Below are 19,962 nucleotides of genomic sequence, written 5' to 3'. Positions count from 1 at the left end.
CCGAGTCAAGCTTCGTCCAGCTCAGCCAGAGGTCTGCTTATTCCAAACTTGCCCATCCTGGTGGATCTTGGGTTTGGCTTATGGTTAAAAATGTAGTTTGTGAAGTACAATACATATACATATACACACAGTGAAGTACATCAAACTGTGTACTGATCTCCTTCCTTTTTTGGGCAGAGAGATTGTGAGGACCATTTCACTGATTTTTCTCAGGGGGGAAGATAGTTTCTCCAACAATTAATCAGAGGTGGGATTTACCATTAGGACAGCTTTTTCCTCCTCCTTGGTTTTTCATTTTCTGTTTATTTGTGTTGCATCTTCTGACAGTGGTAGCAAGAAGTACTGTGTTGGCATTCTCCATAATAAGCAACATCTTGGATCTTCCACAATGCTCTAGGACCTAATGTCATCCATAGGCATTTGGGAGACGTTGCACAGAAACATGGTGGAAAATATTCAGAGAAAAAATTCTTTATTGAGGGGGAGGGAGAAAAAGATAAATCATTCAAATGTTTTGAGGGGGGTGAGATGTATTTTGAGAGGTTTTGACCCAGCTCTGATTGCAATTGTCTTCTATATCAAAAATAGCTCACCCATGTTTATGTAAATAAGCTGCAATAAATAAAATCTGAAAGAGATTTTTCATGTAATTTTCAAAAATGAAAGATTTTTTTTAATCACAGAAAACATGCTGAGGGGCTGAACTAAATTAGTTCAAAACTACTATATGCCTGTAGCATGCAAAATTAGGGATATGCATCCCATTTATGGCTATATAAAAATATAGGAGGGAAAATCAACCATCTGCATAAGAATAATGAATTCATTATCAAGGCTATTTTTGAGCATAGAACAGACAGTTCAAATCTGAATTTTTAAAAGCTTAAAAACAATGTTGTCACAAATATATTTTGTGCAAGCATGAACTTTCATAATTCTGCACAAAAAGCTGAATCTAAAAAGAAAAAAATATTTAAATATTTAGCTATTTGACCAATTGGGGTCTTTTGGAATCCTGTTTGATTCAGATACTTGGTACGAATAATGTTCTATTTTCCGTTTGAGTCCCTTTTTTGTCAATTGGCTTAGCTTCAGTACATAGGAACAAAAGGAGCTGCCTGACACTGTGTCATACCAATGGTCTATCTACCTGAGTAATATCCACACAGACTGGCAGTGAGTTTCCACCCTACCAGGTGATCCCATGGATTGAACCTGTGCTGTTGACATGACCATTCCCAAGGGTCCTCTCTGGTGTCGCAGAACCCACACTTCAGACAATGAAGCAAACTGGGAGACAACTGGAACTCAGGTGGTGGAAAATTCACACCAAAGCTGGCTGAACACTAGTTAGGCTACATAATTCTGCCTACCAAATGACAGGGAAGATGGCAAAGGAGAACTACTTTGCTATTGTGTTGCAGCCTCAAAGAGTTGTTTTGGGCGGTCACAGTGGTAGATGGGCCTCTGGTGTACTCACAGGCATGCTGTGACCAGTTTGCATGGCACTTTGACAATAAAGCCATTAAATTCCATGTTGCCTCAAGTGCTGTGGCTGTCAAATGCAGCAACTTCTTATACCTTCTGAAAAACAGCTCTGGTGGAGAGGGTTGTCAGAATCAAGGATATGCACAAGAGGAGGACTAATACCCTTCCCTGCATACTGCAGTTCCCATCCCAGTTGCCCCCTTTCCCCACAGCTGCTATTTTTAAAATAAGAAACAAACACATTAAATGCTGTCATGCACTTGATAACAATATTCCAAACACAATCACATCCACTACTGGCCTACCCCCTAGAAAAGGCGAGGTTCCAGATCACATAGGCACAACACACACCTGTATAGTTTGTATGCCTATAGACCTTATGATGAGCATGCATGGGGTCATGATCCTGCTTCTTGTTCCTCTGTGTGTGCTCACAATAACTTCTCAACAGGGCCTTCATTTGAAAACATGGGAAAATTCAATGTTGGAATTTCCAGAGATGAATACCCAAGCAAAGCTTCTGCCTTCATGAGTTTGTCAGACTAGCTCTAATCCCCAAAGTACTTAAAGGATTTGTCCCTATCACCACATAACCTCATACTTCAATGCAATTCAACATGATTGGCAGTTTCTCTTCAACAGAGGGTCAAGTCTCGAATAGCAATATTGGAGATTATTCATTGGGGAAGTTCAGGGAAACGCTCTTCGCAATATATGCGGCACCTGCAGATAGAATTTGCCTTTCATTGCCGCAGAAACCCAATTTAACTACATTACACAAAGCCATAAAGAATGAATGGAAATTCTAAATAGTCAAAAGAACAGGTTTTCACCTTAATCATAACCTTCCTAACATTTACAACTAGAACGCTTTGAAGCAAATCACACTCAAAGACCAGGCTGAGATTTTCTCTAATACTTTAATTTGGTAGTTGTCTCCTATGTACAGCCAAATGGCAAGAAAAAAGTATAACGCTAAAGGTACCCCTGACCATTAGGTCCAGTCATGGACGACTCTGGGGTTGCAGCGCTCATCTCGCTTTACTGGCCGAGGTAGCCGATGTTTGCTCACAGACAGTTTTTCCTGGGCATGTGGCCAGCATGACTAAGCCGCTTCTGGTGAAACCAGAGCAGCACACAGAAACGCCGTTTACCTTCCTGCCGGAGTGGTACCTATTTATCTACTTGCACTTTGACGTTCTTTCGAACTGCTAGGTGAGCAGGAGCTGGGACCGAACAACGGGAGCTCACCCCATCGCAGGGATTTGAACCGCCAACCTTCTGATCGGCAAACCCTAGGCTCTGTGATTTAAACCACAGTGCCACCCGCGTCCCTATAGTATAAAGGTACAGGTAAAGGTAGCCCTGACCGTTAGGTCCAGTCGTGGATGACTCTGGGGTTGCACTCTCATCTCGCTCTATAGGCCGAGAGACTTAAATAAATTTGTGCTTGAAATGAAGTTGGTCCTCTTGGGCAATTGTGTTTTGCTTTGTAATTTTTTTTAAAAAAGCAAAGGGGACACTCAACTTATTTTTCTAGTTGCACATAAAATTAAGAAAAAGGGCACATATGGGTAGGGTGCCAAGAAGGGAGCCTCAGGGCACTATGGTGCCCAAGGGCACCATATTAGAGACCTGAGACTTCGTAAATCTTCAAGGCAGGCTTGGTAATCCCTTCCAAGTTTAAAATGCATTCATTTCTGGAAGCCAGGTTGCATGTCTGGTTCTCATTGGTGCCTTCTTTTTATTTTTCTAGCCTCAGGTTTAACCTCCTGCTGGAAAGGCTTTTTGGCACGTGGCCAGTATTGATGTCTGTCAGCAGCTTCGTGGAGCCACCAGCAAGCATTGAGTATCTGACTGGGAAATGAATGCCTCTTATAAAAGAATGTAGCTATCCTTTGGCAAAGTGCCATTGCTGGAAAAACAATAGAAACTCTGTGTGTGTGTGTGTGTGTGTACGCGCGCACACACACAAACACACATACACATAGAATTTCTTAAATGCACTTTCTTAAGTTTTCAAGTAAACGCATTTATTTGAAGAAAGAAATAAAAGAAAGAAGAAGGGAAAGGAAGGGAAGGGAAGGGAAGGGAAGGGAAGGGAAGGGAAGGGAAGGGAAGGGAAGGGAAGGGAAGGGAAGGGAAGGGAAGGGAAGGGAAGGGAAGGGAAGGGAAGGGAAGGAAGGAAGGAAGGAAGGAAGGAAGGAAGGAAGGAAGGAAGAAAGAAAGAAAGAAAGAAAGAAAGAAAGAAAGAAAGAAAGAAAGAAAGAAAGAAAGAAAGAAATTGCTGCAAAATGTACAATATTTGGATGGCATCCAGTTTTCTTTCCAATATTTCAGTATTGAATAACCTACAGAACAACCTCATCCCAAAGCCAACCAGGTAGTCAGTATTTAAACAATAAGTGTCCAATTATCTCTGAGGCTCAGGAGCAGCTGGCAACGGGAAGGGAGGGAAGGGTTGCACAAATGTCCTTCTGACAGCAGGATGCTTACCTGGACAGGGCAGAACCAAGGGAGGGTCAAGGTTGGAGCTGTGCAGGCACATTGCCAGAGCCAGTCCAGTACTACTGCACAGTCCCATTCTTTGATCTGATCCTGCACCATCCCCATAAGCTATAAACAATCACAGGCAATATGCCTGTGATTGTTTATAGGTAGTCTGTTCTTGCAACACAGGGAGTTCCTTTGTTCCATCCCCATAAGCAGCAGTGATGTAGCTGCTGGAAAGGCAGCTCCCCTCTGCCAGCTCTAGCATGACACTTCCAGACAGATTTTTTATAAAGTAAAGAAAAAAATAGAACAGCCAGTGTGCAATATATGAGCACTGAATTAAATCCACCACTGAATTATGGTGAAAATAAAGGCCTCAGCATTCAAGTTGAATGAAGTAATACTTTGGCTATTGCAATGCTTTATGTCTTGCTGTTTAGTCATGTCCGACTCTTTGTGACCCCATGGACCAGAGCACGCCAGGCACTTCTGTCTTCCACTGCCTCCCGCAGTTTGGTCAGACTCATGCTGGTAGCTTCAAGAACACTGTCCAACCATCTCGTCCTCTGTCGTCCCCTTCTCCTTGTGCCCTCCATCTTTCCCAATATCAGGGTCTTTTCCAGGGAGTCTTCTCTTCTCATGAGGTGGCCAAAGTATTGGAGCCTCAGCTTCACGATCTGTCCTTCCAGTGAGCACTCAGGGCTGATTTCCTTCAGAATGGATAGGTTTGATCTTCTTGCAGTCCATTGGACTCTTAAGTCTCCTCCAGCACCATAATTCAAAACCATCATTTCTTCAGCCATCAGCCTTCTTTATGGTTCAGCTCTCACTTCCATACATCCCTACTGGGAAAACCATAGCTTTAGCTATACGGACCTTTGTTGGCAAGGTGATGTCTCTGCTTTTTAAGATGCTGTCTAGGTTTGCCATCGCCTTTCTTCCAAGGAGCAGGCATCTTTTAATTCCGTGACTGCTGTCACCATCTGCAGTGATCATGGAACCCAAGAAAGCAAAATCTCTCACTGCCTCCATTTCTTCCCCTTCTATTTGCCAGGAGGTGATGGGACCAGTGGCCATGATCTTAGTTTTTTTGATGTTGAGCTTCAGACCATATTTTGCACTCTCCTCTTTATGTCTACTGTTGCACAAATACATCCCTAAAGGGGAAAAGCAGAAGCACCGCACAGACAAGACCAGTAAAAGCTCTTCTTAGGTAATAACCCCAGCATAGGTGGTGATGAATAGTTTCAGCTCTTAATTAAAACTGTCAGCTGGTATTTGTGTTACGTCAATAGTCCCCCCCCAACTTTCTCATAAACTGGTATTCAGAAAAATACTGCTTCTGACCATGGAGGCAGCACATAGCCTCTTAAATGGCTAATAGCTCCTTTAACAACTGGATGCCAGGCATGGTGTTTTAACGGGACATTTAACTACAACTCAGGGAAAATGTCTCCTGACATGTGGCTGTTGAAGGCAAACCAGCACACAACATAATTCTCCAGGTCTAATCAGGAAGATTTCCCATTATTGTTCATTAGTCTGAATAAAAAAAGCTTCATTTTAATCAGCACTCTATAGACCATAAGTGTTTTTGTTTAAGCATCTTAAATTAGTATTTTGATTGAGGCTACAATGCTAAACATACTTACTTGGAATAAAACTGAAATCAGCAACTTGCATCTGAGAAAATATGTTTTGGGTGAGTGCAATAATAGGAAAGAAAGCTCTAATCTATGCTTGGAAAGTTATAATATGTGAAACAAAGCTTCTTTCCCCAGCCAAATATATAGTTTTGCTCCTCCCAGCCCAACACACACATTAGAGTGAAGACATGAGGCAGAGTTATGATTATAAAGTGTCTTGACTGTGTGGTGGGCTGGATGAGGGTCTATAAACTAAAACCAAATCCTGTCAAGAAAGAGGCCCTGTAGGTGAGTGGTTCCACAGTCTAGTATATAAGCCGATTACCCATTCTGGAGGGGGTTACACTCCCTCTAAAGGGATAAGTACATAGTTTGGGAGTAATCAACAACCCATTGTTTTCCTTGGGTGCTCAAGTGGCCTCAGGGGCTAGAGCTGCTTTTTACCAGCTTCAGCTGATATGCAAGCGATGACCATTCCTGGAAAGAGATAGCTTGTCTACAGTGGCCCAAGCACAGGCAGCCTTGACAATGGATTATTTCTATGTACTCTATGTTGGGCTTGAAAAGAATTGATGCTTTTGAATTATGGTGCTGGAGGAGACTCTTGAGAGTCCCATGGACTGCAAGAAGATCAAACCTCTCCTTTCTGAAGGAAATCAGCCCTGAGTGCTCACTGGAAGGACAGATCATGAAGCTGAGGCTCCAATACTTTGGCCACCTCATGAGAAGAGAAGACTCCCTGGAAAAGACCCTGATGTTGGGTAAGATGGAGGGCACAAGGAGAAGGGGACGACAGAGGACGAGATGGTTGGATGGTGTTCTCGAAGCTACCAGCAGGAGTTTGACCAAACTGCGGGAGGCAGTGGAAGACAGGAGTGCCTGGCGTGCTCTGGTCCATGGGGTCACGAAGAGTCGGCCATGACTAAACGACTAAACAACAACAATGTTGGGCTACCTTTATGTCCAGAAGCTGCAGCTAGTGCAGAACTGGGCAATGCCACTTGTGGCTGGCACTGCCTTCTGTCAGCACACGACACTGGCGCTGAGGAAACTGCACAGGATGCTATGATAGCTCTAAATATTTCCTGGTTTGTACATATTTCAAATAAATCTAAAGGGGCCATGCACACTAACTTGGTGATCTGCACCAAACATTGACAAATGTAACTATCCTGAAAGAAGACATAGGAACAGCCTCCCTGCTTTCTGCCTGAAGTATACTGCCCTGGCTCAGAAGAGCCAGATAGAAGAGCACCAATCCATGCCTTTCATCACTTACTCACCAAAAGGAGTACCCCACTGGTTGAGTTGATCTGTATTTAGGGGCACAAGGGCTCCAGCACCCAAAGGGCACACTCTTCATACATCCTCTTGCACCAGCTGGCAATGAGAAGTAGGTTAGGTGACTGCCCCTTCACCTTCCAGGTGCTTCAGGACAGCCATAGTCAATGCCAGGAATGATGGGAGTTGTGGTCTATCCCTGGACTAGAGAAACATTCATTTCCCACCTCTGCACAAGATGAATGTCTCTTTTAAAATGCCATTGGGGGCGGAGGAAAAAATATAACCAATTCCCAGGAATGTCTGCGTTACCAAACCCTAACAAATTCTTGTGGAAGGATAACACAAACAACTTCTGAGCACTTAATATCATGGATGTCTTCGCTTTTTTGGTACTCATGTTCCAGAGCAGGAGTCATAATAAATAACCACTTGCACTGACGTGACAGATCTTAACAGCTCTGCTTGACAGTAAGCAACAACATCTGCTCTGGGGAAACGGTTAAAATATATCATCCAGACCTTTCTCTTGACTTTGTTTTAGTTTCACTGGAGCAGGCTCACAAGATAAGGGTATAGTGCATGACTCTTCAACTCAACAGCAAAGGCAACTAGCTTTGAAAGGGTATTGACAGCATTAATAGTAATAACATTAGATGAAAATGGTAATCTGATTCTTGGCCTAGCAGAAAGTCAGGAAGATCTGTGTGATGCTTGCTAGCAAATACTAACTAGATAGTGCTATAAGCACTTGAGGGCTTATCCTAAAGCCACAAGATTGTACTCAAACACCACACTATGAAAATGTTTCTCAAAAAGCGGAATGTATCTCAGTTGCTACAAGTAGTGCAAAAAGGCCCTGTCTTCTAAAACAGGAAAGCAAGCCGTGATCATGCCTAGAGCAGGCTGGTAGAAGCAGTTTGGCTACAGACTCAGGATCTTTTGTTTACTGGGAGTCCAAGCTTGTTCCATAAATACATGGCAGGTAGGAACTTCATTGTGTGGCCTGAATTATCCACATCAGAAAAGCAGTGAGGTAAAAGTTTGCAGAAGAATAAGAGTTAAACATGAATTGAAATCCCTTTTTCTGTGTATACAAACTCGATTAACTAAGGGTGAAGTCAGCTGTATCATAAAAGGTAGGCTCAGTGAACTGTAAGCACAGTTCACCACTGAACAGATGGACAGACTCACCAGCCAATCGAACAGTGGTTCAGAGAAAGATCTTGCCCTTCCCTGCCCATCTTTCTACTTACTTTTTTGCTTACGAACGCTCCTGCTGCCTCCTCCTCCTCTTTCTACAGCAACTGGGAAAGGTTCAGCGCCCTGAAGTCAGATGCCTACAATGAAGCCAACACTGCCTTCCTCCCATTTGAAGCACCTGGCAGTGGTGTGCTTCACTACAGGGGTCACCAATGTGAGGCCCATGGTTGCACATGCAGCCACAGACACCTTTCCTCTGCCCTTCGCCAACTGAAATAAGACCTGGAAGAGGCATTCTGTTGTAGCCAGTAGCAAAAGAGGTGTGTGTGTGTGATTGATTGATTGAGTGAGTGAGTGAGTGAGTGAGTGAGTGAGTGAATGAGTGAAGGTGCTGTGTTTGTGTGGTGCCCATGAAAGTTTACTTACTGCAAATGCAGCCTAAAATCATGGTGACAACCACATTGCCAGAATATTAATTAATATCAATTAAATGTACTTTCCCAAAGAGACAGAGCAGTGGTGGGCAATCTCCAGCCAACAGGCTAAATTAGCCCTGTCTGTCCTTCCTATTTCTCTCAAGTTAAGCTCCAGTCAACATGAGTGAAAGAGAATAATCAGTCCCAACTTAGCAACCTGCCAAGAGCATTTGCTAACAAATCCCAGAAGCCAGAGTTGGGGAACTTCTGTACATGATGGGAAGTAGTGTTGGTTGTTTTAAAATATTGTCTTTCCCTTGCACATTACGAACAAGGCTTATTTCTCTTGTGTTTAATTATGTTGGTATCATTATTATGCACGCTATTGACTTTTTATTAGGTTTGCGAATCTGTCAATTTCAGTTTCTCTCAGTTTATTGCTGCATCAGCTTGTGATTCCCACTCCCACCCCCATTTTAAAAGTCCTTGGGAATATTTACCAGCATTTTCATTTCTCCTAATATCCACATTTTTGTTTGCAATTTTGCCTAATACACACATTTTTGCAAAGCCATTCTTTCTAAAGCAATGCATTTTCTGTGTTATTTCCACTTTATGCATTTTAATGCAAACCTTACCTTAATACAGTATAAGGATTTTTGTACACATTACTTGGTGAGAGAACTGCATTGCAACATTCAGAGAAGTGTGAATTTCGAATGATGGCAGTATTTCAATTTGCATCTTGCTCCAGAAAGTATGAATGTGGTAGATTTGCCTTTATAGGTTCTGAATCTAATTTCTCCTCCAGCCCTGTTTTTATATAGCACAAAACTATCACCCAAATTTCTGGGTTTTCCGTAGAAAGTCAGAAAGAATCCATGCACTTACAGCCAGAGAGAATTCCTTCCTTGCGTGATAACTCCTGTGAACTTTGTTAGCCTCCGAGCATCGACTTCAATCCACTGGTACGGATCATTTCGTCCTGCACACCAAGCACCATCATAAAAATCATTTTCATTAACACCTGCCTGAAAAGAAGGCAAAGCTGTCTTTATAAATATGAATAGATACATTTCAAATTGTTGCTGTTTTTTTAAAAAATACACAAACAATGAGAACATGAAAATATTGTTTACTCTCACTTCATTTTTTGTCAAGACTGATAACAAGTAGCCATGTTTAAGATAGTTGTCAAGACTGGAGAGTTAGAACTGCCTTTTTCTCACATTTTTCAAAGTTAAATTCAGTTTTCTGTATTTTCTCAGCAACTCGCTTTTTTAAAAAAAGGGGGGGGGGGGAATCCTGATTAAAATCTGCCAGTATTTTAGTGCTAATTTATCCCAATAAACACATTTTTGTACACATTGTACACATTGCAAGAATTCTCCTTTCCCTAGACACACATTTCTGCCTATCTTTTCCGGCTAATGAATTAGCAGTAAAAGCCCCATGCTATACCCTTAGACTTAAAAGAATCAGAACAACAATAAAAAATTTGTGGGATGCAAAACAGAAATGAGAACAGAATTATGTAAGCCAGTCAATACATTCTTCAGATGGCTTGGACTACAATTCCATCATCCCTGACCAGTGGACATACTGGCTGGGGCTAATGGAAGCTATAGTTCAACAACACATAGTAAAGGGCACCAGGCTGAAGAAGGCTGAGGCACAGGCAGCTATCATGCACTATGGATGGTGCATCTCTGTTTACCTGGAGCTCTTTTAATCTAATGTTGTATTGGACAATTATGCAAAAAAACTAGGCATCTTTGGAGTGCTTAGAGGATCCCTGCAAATCTAAAGCATGCAGAGCTGTTGCTACCATGCATTGTGCAATATCCTGAGCTTTCTTAACAATAAACTAGAGTCTGCCCCCCCCCCAAAAAAAAACCCTCTTCATTGACCCACAATCCCAGTCTAGCCGTAGCTAGACTGGTGACTGGGAGAGGCCGCCGAGACCACATAACATCGGTCTTGAAAGACCTACATTGGCTTCCAGTACATTTTTGGGCACAATTCAAAGTATTGGTGCTCACTTTTAAAGCCCTAAACGGCCTCGGTCCAGTATACCTGAAGGAACATCTTCACCCCCATCGTTCGGCCCGGACACTGAGGTCCAGCGCCGAGGGCCTTCTGGCAGTACCCTCATTCCGAGAAGCCAAGTTACAGGGAACCAGGCAGAGGTCCTTCTCGGTAGCGGCACCCGCCCTGTGGAACACCCTCCCACCAGATGTCAAAGAGAAAAACAACTACCAGACTTTTAGAAGACATCTGAAGGCAGCGCTGTTTAGGGAAGCTTTTAATGTTTAATAGACTATTGTATTTTAATATTCTGTTGGAAGCCACCCAGAGTGGCTGGGGAAACCCAGCCAGATGGGCGGGGTATAAATAATAAATTATTATCATCATCATCATCATCATCATCATCTCTGCATGGCTCAAGGTGTCATCAAAACCACAATGCTCCTCTGATAGGCAGGACAGTTATAAAGGAAGCTTAAAGCGAGAAGTTTAAAGCATTGCACAATCTCTGATGGCATGGAATTGTGATGATTGAAACAATCCCAATTAGCTCCTCAGATGATTTGATGCAGGGGTTTTCAGGTGCTACCAAGCTTCTAATCAAGCCAGATGTCTTTGCTCCACAAACACTCGGCAAAATTACACGTTTCTTGCTGTCATCGTCAATATAATTAGCAAAGAAGAACTAAGGATGTCTCTCAGCATACTGCAACTGGTCCTCCTAATCAGCCAACTCAGTGGCTCACTCTCCCTTCTTTGTACGTATATTGGGTATCTGGCATCTGGGGACAACACTCCATACATCTGAGTAAGTGGGCCCTGGGAGCACATGAAAGCTGGTGTCACAATACATTTGCTGGCCTTTAATGTGCTACCAGGCTCTTTGTTCTTTTTACAAATGCTGTGTATTTGATTTTAAATTTTGCTGACAATCGTAGAGTGAAAGACTTAAAGATGGTTTCCTTTATGTACACAAGTTTCCTGTACATTGTAATCATGTTTATGCGATGAGTTTGAGTGATTTCTTCTTTGGGCAATATTCTTACACTTTTCCTAAGCTTCTAAAATAGCAGCTATCATAAAGTGGCAAAATTGGCAAGGACAAACCTAAGGGAATGGAAAATCTAGAAATGTCCCCCCAACCCCCCATTTTGCAGTGACTTGGAAATGATTGATTTGAGACCAGAATGATCTTAAATGGAAAGGATAAAGAAAAGAGTAGCAAAAAACCTCCCATTGACACAAACTGTCAGTCATGGTGCACCACATGAATTATGAGATCAGAATTATGAGATTAGCACCTGGTTATCTGGCTGCCACATAGCAGGAAAAGTGGGACTCTAGCATTACTGGGCATGTCCATTGGAGATAAAGTTATATCACAGAAAATAGGCAATGTCTGAACAGGAAAAGCCAAACAGATAAACTCAAATGATTAAACACTGCCATGGATTAAACACTGCTCCTGAGTGATGGGATTTAATATATATATAGAGAGAGAGAGAGAGAGAGAGAGAGAGAGAGAGAGACCGATAAAACTAGAAGTCAAAAGCAACAGAGACTGCTGAACAGAGACTGGATGAAATCTCTATCCTATGGGAAATGATAGTGTTGTGGCTAATGGCTTTCAAAAAGACACATGAATTTTGACCACACACAGGTCAAGTCTAGGATGTGAATGTTTCAGTAGGCTTTGATTTGAGGATCCTCATTCTAAAAAGTGACTTAAAGCTGAGACGTCCACATGACGGTGGAGTTAACCCACCTGTAGCTTATTACAGCATATGTGGGCTACATAGAGTCTCGAAGTTTTTATCAGTAGCTATATTGGTATTGCCATTATTATGGGAGTACACTTTGGAACCAGAAAACCTGTATAACTTTAAATCTCATGCCAAGAGCAATTAAAAAAAATTTCCCCAATATCATTCTAATAATAGCCTCATTATATCAGTACCATTTTTATCCAATTAGTATAATTATTAATGTCAATTATTCAAATGTCAAATTATACAATTTAATTAAACTGACCCCCTCACATACTAGAGTTGATGAGTTCATTCTTCTACATTTTTTCTGCATTCCAAAATTTTAATAATTCCATTCCATTCCATTCAGATGGGAACAGCTACAATCTTGTGATTTCAATTCATGTTGGTATAATAGGTAATTTATGAAGTTTCAAGTGAGGAACGTTAGCTGTAATCCTTATTCTTTCCTGTGTGTGACAATTTTTTCCATGATGTTTTCCCATCCATATATAATGTTGTATCCTTTACTCTCACAGCTGGTAGACTCCTTTCCTCCCTGCCGCTCATTTATGGCCATTTATCTCAAACACATTCCTTTGTGGATAATGGAGGTTTGGGATTTTGCTCTATATTTTCAAAGAATAGCATTTCTTCCCCCCTTCCCTCTCAGTTCCTTTCTCTCTCACACACAGTTCCAGTTTTGTTATAATCCATACAATATTCCAATTTTCTCCATCCTCACTTGTGCAGATATTATTTAATAAAACTTGCATTCTGGGGGGCATTCTGTCATATCATAAATGTCAAGAAAAACCTTAAGTAAGCAAACCATGGGCTCCCCTCCCCACATCGTCTCTTTCACCAAATGAAATCCGCTCTCAATCCAAACCTTTCATATCCCTGTAGCTGGGCTGTTTTTACAGTTTCTTATCTCATTGTCTCTGGCACATGCCTGTAGTTTACTCCAATTAAAGTCCAATTAACAGGATGACCTGTGCTTCCAAGAACGGGAGCAGGCTGGGGGTGAGGGTCGTGGCAGCCAGAGTGCTCCTTGCACCCAGTGCCTTTGCCTGCCCTCACATTCCATGGGGAATTGAGTGCCAGACCACTAGGAAAACTGCGGGTGAGAGACTGGTTCCTCTTCCAACCCTATCATTATCTGATTATCTCCATCTGTCTCTCTCCCATGTTAGTAGGAGAAACTCTGTTCTTAGCACACCGGAAACAGGAAGCCAAGAGCAACTTGCTTAACTTTTGTAAACCTCCCTGCTGATAGTTCCCAAAGTCATTTTTTATCATCTGTGTTAAATTTTCTTTTGGACATTAACGCCAGAACATTCAGAGTAAAGAAACAAAATTAACTAGCATATATTCTTTAAAACAAACAAAACATGTTAGCCATCAGTATGGTCAAAATCTGTAAGTGTCCTTTGGAGGAAATTGCAGAGTAATCCCATCCTCTTGACCCGTTGGAAAGGTGAACTTACCTGAATATTTAGCCGTGCTCTGTGGGCCCCAAGGCCATATCGCTTTACAGTAGAAGCATGGAGCTGGAAGTCAGTAATTTTTAATGTTTCAAGACCAAGTGGAGGGCAACCTGGAAAGCAAGGATTTATATCTTAAGTTGAGAAAACAGTGTATGAACCACTATATTTGATTGTGTATATGCACAGATTATATGTGTATAAATATAAACACATTTTCTGACAAATGCATCTCAGAGATAGATTAATTAGTTCTACAACTTCATATTGTTTTTTGATTTCAATTTAGCAAGCTGCCATACATCCCAGGTTACTGTTTTTAATTAAAACCAATTATCAAGTCCTTCATCCTTCTTTCCCTTTTCCTTTGAAACGAACTTAGTCATATCTATCCAGATTTAGACTGAAAAATGTTTTCCACAGCCCAAACATTTCAAGTTCTTCCACTCACAATCTCCCTTCCTGGGGCTTTTGGGCCAACTGAGGAAGTGAAAAGCAAGACTGCAAATCATAGTTCTTTAATCTTTGTTTCTAGTTCATCCACTTCCAACTATTAAGTTAGCATTTAGTCAACATACCAGTAGAATAATATCTGTGTTCAAAGTAACCACGGCATCCTGATTCCTCTAAGGTCAATCACCAGGAGCTAGTAATGATTTAGAACTGTGTTGTCTTCAGTCTAAAAAGCTATTTAAAATCCATAGCAATGTCTTTATTAGTCCCATATGAGGACACGACCTCTCAGCAGTCCACTTGAAAAGCACAAAGTTTTCCAAAGAAAGGGTTGAGCCCTTGAGTAGATATAAACATGCTGGACATACAAAGGACACAGTTTGAAACAGTTTTCAACAAAGTTGGTGTGATGATAACAGAGGTTTTCTCCCATTTTATTATCCGTAATTTATTCACAATTGTCTCATGGCACCACTGCAGCCACATTATTGCACCCTTCTGCAAATGAAACCACTTGCAGAATGATCTGTATTAATTTGGCTGAATTTAGAAAACAACTCTCATCTGACCCATACACATGGAGGAGACAGAGGAGGCAGTGCCTTGCCTGCTCACCTGTCACACCTGTCCTACCTTCAGTGTTCTAGGATGTCCACACAGGGCACTAATGTCTGAATAGCTCTGGTGTAAGTAAAATCCAATATACAATGGATTGTGTGGTGGATCACCAGTTTTTTCTGAAATAACTGAACATGCGAAACCGAATGGAGGATTTTATGGTCCTTCATGCAGAGGCATCCTGGGATGTTGTCACTGCTGTCTCTACAGATTCAGGACAGGTGTCAACCAGCCCAGCATCATAGAGGTTGCTACATAAAGCATCCTGGGTGAAACAGTGGAAGGATGATCAATTGGTGTTTCCTAAGAAGTAACAAATGACTGGAGATGTTTTCTTGAATAGGCCATTTATCTGTATGGTAGTGTCTACTCTGTAAGCGGTGATGCAAGAGAAGAAAGAAAGCAGTTGGAACACTGACCCTAGCGCTGACCTCTGGACTCCTCACTGTTCAAAGAAGTGGGGAGCACTCAACTGTTATGTTGCTGAAGTAGAGTCAGAGATGTTTCTCAGTGGTGTGATCCTCCCATGTAATTTTGGTAGCATATGCATTGATGTTGGGCTATAACATGGCTCTTTCATATGTCAGCGTTGTCTGTAAGAAGAAAGCACATGGCTTCTGATTCTGACTGTTACCAGAGTGGTGTTGGACTGGACCTCCAAATGTACATAAGAGCATAAGGCCAAGGGACTATCCAATCCAGTACAGCATCTTGCTCCCCTCCTGGCCAACCAGATGCCTATGGGAAGCCCACAAGCAAGACCTGAGCACAACAGCATCTTCCCCATTTGCAATTCCCATGTCTCCTACAGTGGAGGGAGATTGTAGCCAGCACTGCAACTCTGGCAACATACTGATGGGGCTTCATATTCCTAAACCTACATTTCCAAAAATCTACAAAAATAGTTCACACTGACCCTCTCTTCTTTGAGGAAAAACTTGTTAACATAATCTCGTTAAAAACAAACTGCAGTATAAACCCAGGGTTATGATTATTTAAAGATTTCTACCCCTATCAGAGCAATATGATGGGGCTGAAGTGCCCCTCTCTGGGACAGCTCTGTAGGAATAAATCTGTTGCCAATGATGTTCCCACATGAGGTAATGGCCAAAACAAGGCATTCCATGGCCATGCTGTTACCAGCCCTGGATCAAAAGTCCCCTGTGCTCACAGATTGGACCCTCAGTAACCTGCTGCTGGCAATACTTAGCTTCTCTCCCACTGGTGTCAATCGGATGGCAAATTATTGGGTTAAAAAAAATACCAGCTGAGATAAATAAGCAGTAAAATCACCACCTCAACTCCTGCCCTGACCAGATTTAGATCGCACAACAGGGAATTTGTTTGTTTGTTTGTTTGTTTGTTTGTTTGTTTGTTTACTAGTCCGCCCTTCCTGCCCAAAGACAAACAAAATTTAAAAAAACAGTTAACTTATCATTGCTCTGTAAGCTGTTCAGATAAGAAAAACAGCATTGATTCGACCTGCTCAGTAAAAATATGCAATGCCACACAAGGGATAGAGGCTGGATAGTGCCAGAAAAATGATGAGTATCTTTTTCTTTCTTTTTTTTGCAGATTTCTGCTATTCAGTGTCTTTCACATGCATAAAGTGATAGAAATTCAAAAGTCACCTTTGCATTTCAGTGACATTTTTTACTCTCTGCAAGAACTCCATTAGGAATATCTGACTAGGTCTGCCAATATTAAATCCAATGTTAGTAAAGCTTTTACGCTGATGTAATTAACTACTTGATCTTTGATATTGGACAGAAGAAAATGCAATTGACATTAACAGCAACGAGTAAAGATGTGAACAAGTTACAGAGAGTGAGGAAAATCTAATATTGGCCATCTCTGCTAAGTACAGATGTGAAGTTTTAATAGTATGCATTGTTTTTGACAGGAGAGGTCTGAATGTGGTATCATATCTAGAAAAAAATACAACACAGTGTTCAGTCTTCTGTTCTCAAGCATGAAGCCAAACTTTGGATTTGTAGATGTGCAGAAATGTGCCATATTCATTGATCTAAATTTGATTGTTACCAAATTTACAAATTAAAAAAAGAGGGGGGGACTGGATTTAGATTTGGAGGCATGGCTCTGATTCAGAGCAGAAAATATATAAACATACGAATACTGCAGATAGAGCTGAATAAGATCTGAGTTTTTAGGCTTTTCTTCCAGCCTTATGCTAAAACATGGTCCAAATTTAGTTTTTGCAGGCATGGCTAAGCTGACATATTTTCATAGATATCAGGAAGGAAAACATAGACAAGAATTCTTGATAAAGTTAACAGAACATTATTGATTATACTAAAAGATAGGGTTCATTACCAGAATTGAGTTATGGATTTACACTTTTGATGATCAATCAATAATTAGTAAATAGCTTGAGATATAAGTATAATGATGATCATCATTGTTGTTTTTCTTCTTGTTATCCTTGTCTTGTAACCAACAACCTTTGAACTGGGCTACAGATGAAAGATTAACATACATGGGACATACTGAGAATTTTTTTCTTCTTTGTTGATTTATTTAACAGAGCTATGGGTGTCTGGGTTGCGGGTGGCGCTGTGGTCTAAACCACTGAGCCTAGAGCTTGCCGATCAGAAGGTCGCGGTTTGAATCCCTGCGACAGGGTGAGCTCCCATTGCTCGGTCCCAGCTCCTGCTAACCTAGCAGTTCGAAAGCACATCAAAGTGCGAGTAGATAAATAGGTACAGCTCCAGTGGGAAGGTAAATGGCGTTTCTGTGCGCTGCTCTGGTTTTACCAGAAGCGCCTTAGTCATGCTGGCCACATGACCAGGAAAAACTGTCTGTGGACAAACGTCAGCTCCCTCGGCCAGTAAAGCGAGATGAGCGCTGCAACCCTAGAGTCGTTCACGACTGGACTTAACTGTCAGGGGTCCTTTACCTTTACCTTTTTTATGGATGTCTAGCTGGCTTTCTTTCTTTCTTAGCCTTAATTATCAAATTGTTCATAATCATGCTGTTATGGAATCTTGCAAAATTTAATAGTAATAATGATTTTAAAAATAAATTACCGGTAATTTGGTCTTCTGAAAACCCGGTTTTGGTAAATTAAGCACTGTTACTGATGACCAGCCCATTAGCACATCTTAAGAATAGTTGATGGTCAACCTTCCACAGGAGGTATATGCAGGAAGTCACCCTCTCTGTTTGTTCCACACTTTTCAGTGCCCTTCAAGATCCCTGCTTCAATTTGTTGTGTGTGGTAGGCAGGATTCTCCAGGTATAAACCTGTGGTCCTCCATATGTTGTTATACTACATTCCTCTCATTCCTGGCCATTAGCCATGCTGTCTGGGACTCATGGGAGTTGGACTACGACAACATCTGGAAGACCAGAGGTTCCCCATCCCTGCTGTATTCCTTTCTTTTCTGTTTTAGTTGTTTTGAACTTGACTCAGGGCCCCAAGAGAATATATTGCCCTGCACATTGCCTCTTAGCCCTAGTCAAGGAAGAACCACAACCAAACAGGCTTAAGGAACCTGCAGGCCTGCTAGCCTTAACTCTCCACTAATACAACCCCCAGGAACCCCAGATGGTTCAATGTCAATAAAAGTCTATAGACTTAGCCCTCATCTCCTTTCCTCAGGCATCAGGGAGGTAATATTGGTAAAACTGATGGACTCTAAAGGTTGACTTGCAATGCATCTGAATCTTGCCATGTGACCCACAGGATTTTCTCGGTATAGAAAACAATAGATGCACCGTTTTCTGCCACGAAGCTTTTTTGAGTTGAAAATATGGTTTGATCACTTGGTGTTGTTAAACATTGCCGTGGACAGGCTTTGTGGAGGTTGGATGAGACTGAACAACATACTTCACACAATTGAAATAAATCTGTTTTATTTATAGCTGCAGACAATTGATAGGGGGCGGAGGATAAATTGCAGCTGTATTCTGCCACCTTGAGGATGGATCCATTCATATGATATTTCCACATTTGTCCCTAATTTATATCAGATGCTTGGTATATTAGAGTTCTGAGGGCTTAAATTCCGAATATGGAAGTTTGGGCATCTTGAATACCCCTTACAAGTCACCAGCAAAGAATCAAGTTCTAACATTTTCACACTTAGCCATTGTTGACTTTTGGAATGATGTTTTGTGTATTATGGGCCAGAGTTAAACACTTAATGTGTTTCTTATATTTTTAAAGCAACAGCCAAATATCAGCATTGGAAAGAAAGAGAAATTGATCTCTGTGTGCAGTTTTATCTTTCTTAAGCCACAAGGAGACCCTGTTTAACTTATCCTCATTAGAACACCTTCAATTTGGCCTAATCCTAACTTTTGCCTTTAAGTAAGGTGAGCGGACATGGCACACCACGAAAAAATAACCTCCTTCCCTACAGACCCTTCTTGGGTGAAGATTAGGTGAGCAGGCCCTCCTTCACCATCAGAAGTTTGGGAGAGGGCATTCTCTGTGAAATCCCCTAAATTGTTGTAATCTGCCCTGGGACCTTATGGTGAAGAAATTTAAAACAACCACAAAAGTGTGAAAAGTACTTGAGAAAATTGAAACCTCTGAGACTCTTGAGGTAAGCAGGGCTTGCCTAAGACATTTGCTACCTGAGGCAGAACAACAAATGACAGTCTTGCTGCCCACCACCACACACAGGTCAAGGTTCATAATACCCAAGGCCAGCCAAATGATTTTGGTATCTAAGACAAGTGCCTCTCCCTGGGAGTAAAAAAAACCTTTTTTTTCCTTTTTCCTGGAAGAAAAATGCAACAACAACAACAAACCATTTGCTAGCCTTAATGACATCCAGAATGAGCTGCCTGCAGTTTCTTTCTAAGAGTTGAACGAATACATTCATACATACATACATACATAAGTTTGTATGCCACCTTTCCATAGTTCAAACCATGCTCAAGGAGGGTTACAACATGAAAATAATACATAAATCGGCAACATAACAAAAGTAGCCGTAAACAATCATTAGAAAATACACAACCAAACTGAAATATTTCCACATAAATCACAGCAAGATTTAAAATAAAAATGCAAAGATGCCAAAAGAAAAAAACCAACAGCAACAACCCCCTCCCAACAAAAAACAGCAAC

General features: G+C 41.4%; 1 protein-coding gene across 1 annotated transcript in view; it reads right to left on the bottom strand.

Annotated features, from left to right (window-relative positions):
• Nucleotides 1-19,962, bottom strand: part of CPXM2 (carboxypeptidase X, M14 family member 2) — a 69,488-nt gene that overhangs the window by 29,993 nt on the left and 19,533 nt on the right. The window contains exons 3-4 of the mRNA XM_083506141.1: nucleotides 13,794-13,903; nucleotides 9,419-9,558 (exon numbers count right to left, since the gene is read on the bottom strand). Coding sequence (XP_083362267.1) covers nucleotides 9,419-9,558; nucleotides 13,794-13,903 — 250 coding nt within the window. The remainder of the gene's footprint in view (nucleotides 1-9,418; nucleotides 9,559-13,793; nucleotides 13,904-19,962) is intronic.

Source organism: Podarcis liolepis (assembly GCF_965112155.1).
Source record: "Podarcis liolepis genome assembly, chromosome: 5".
Classification (NCBI taxonomy): domain Eukaryota; kingdom Metazoa; phylum Chordata; class Lepidosauria; order Squamata; family Lacertidae; genus Podarcis; species Podarcis liolepis.
Note: the sequence above shows the minus strand (reverse complement) of the source record. Positions and strands in the feature narration are given on the sequence as shown.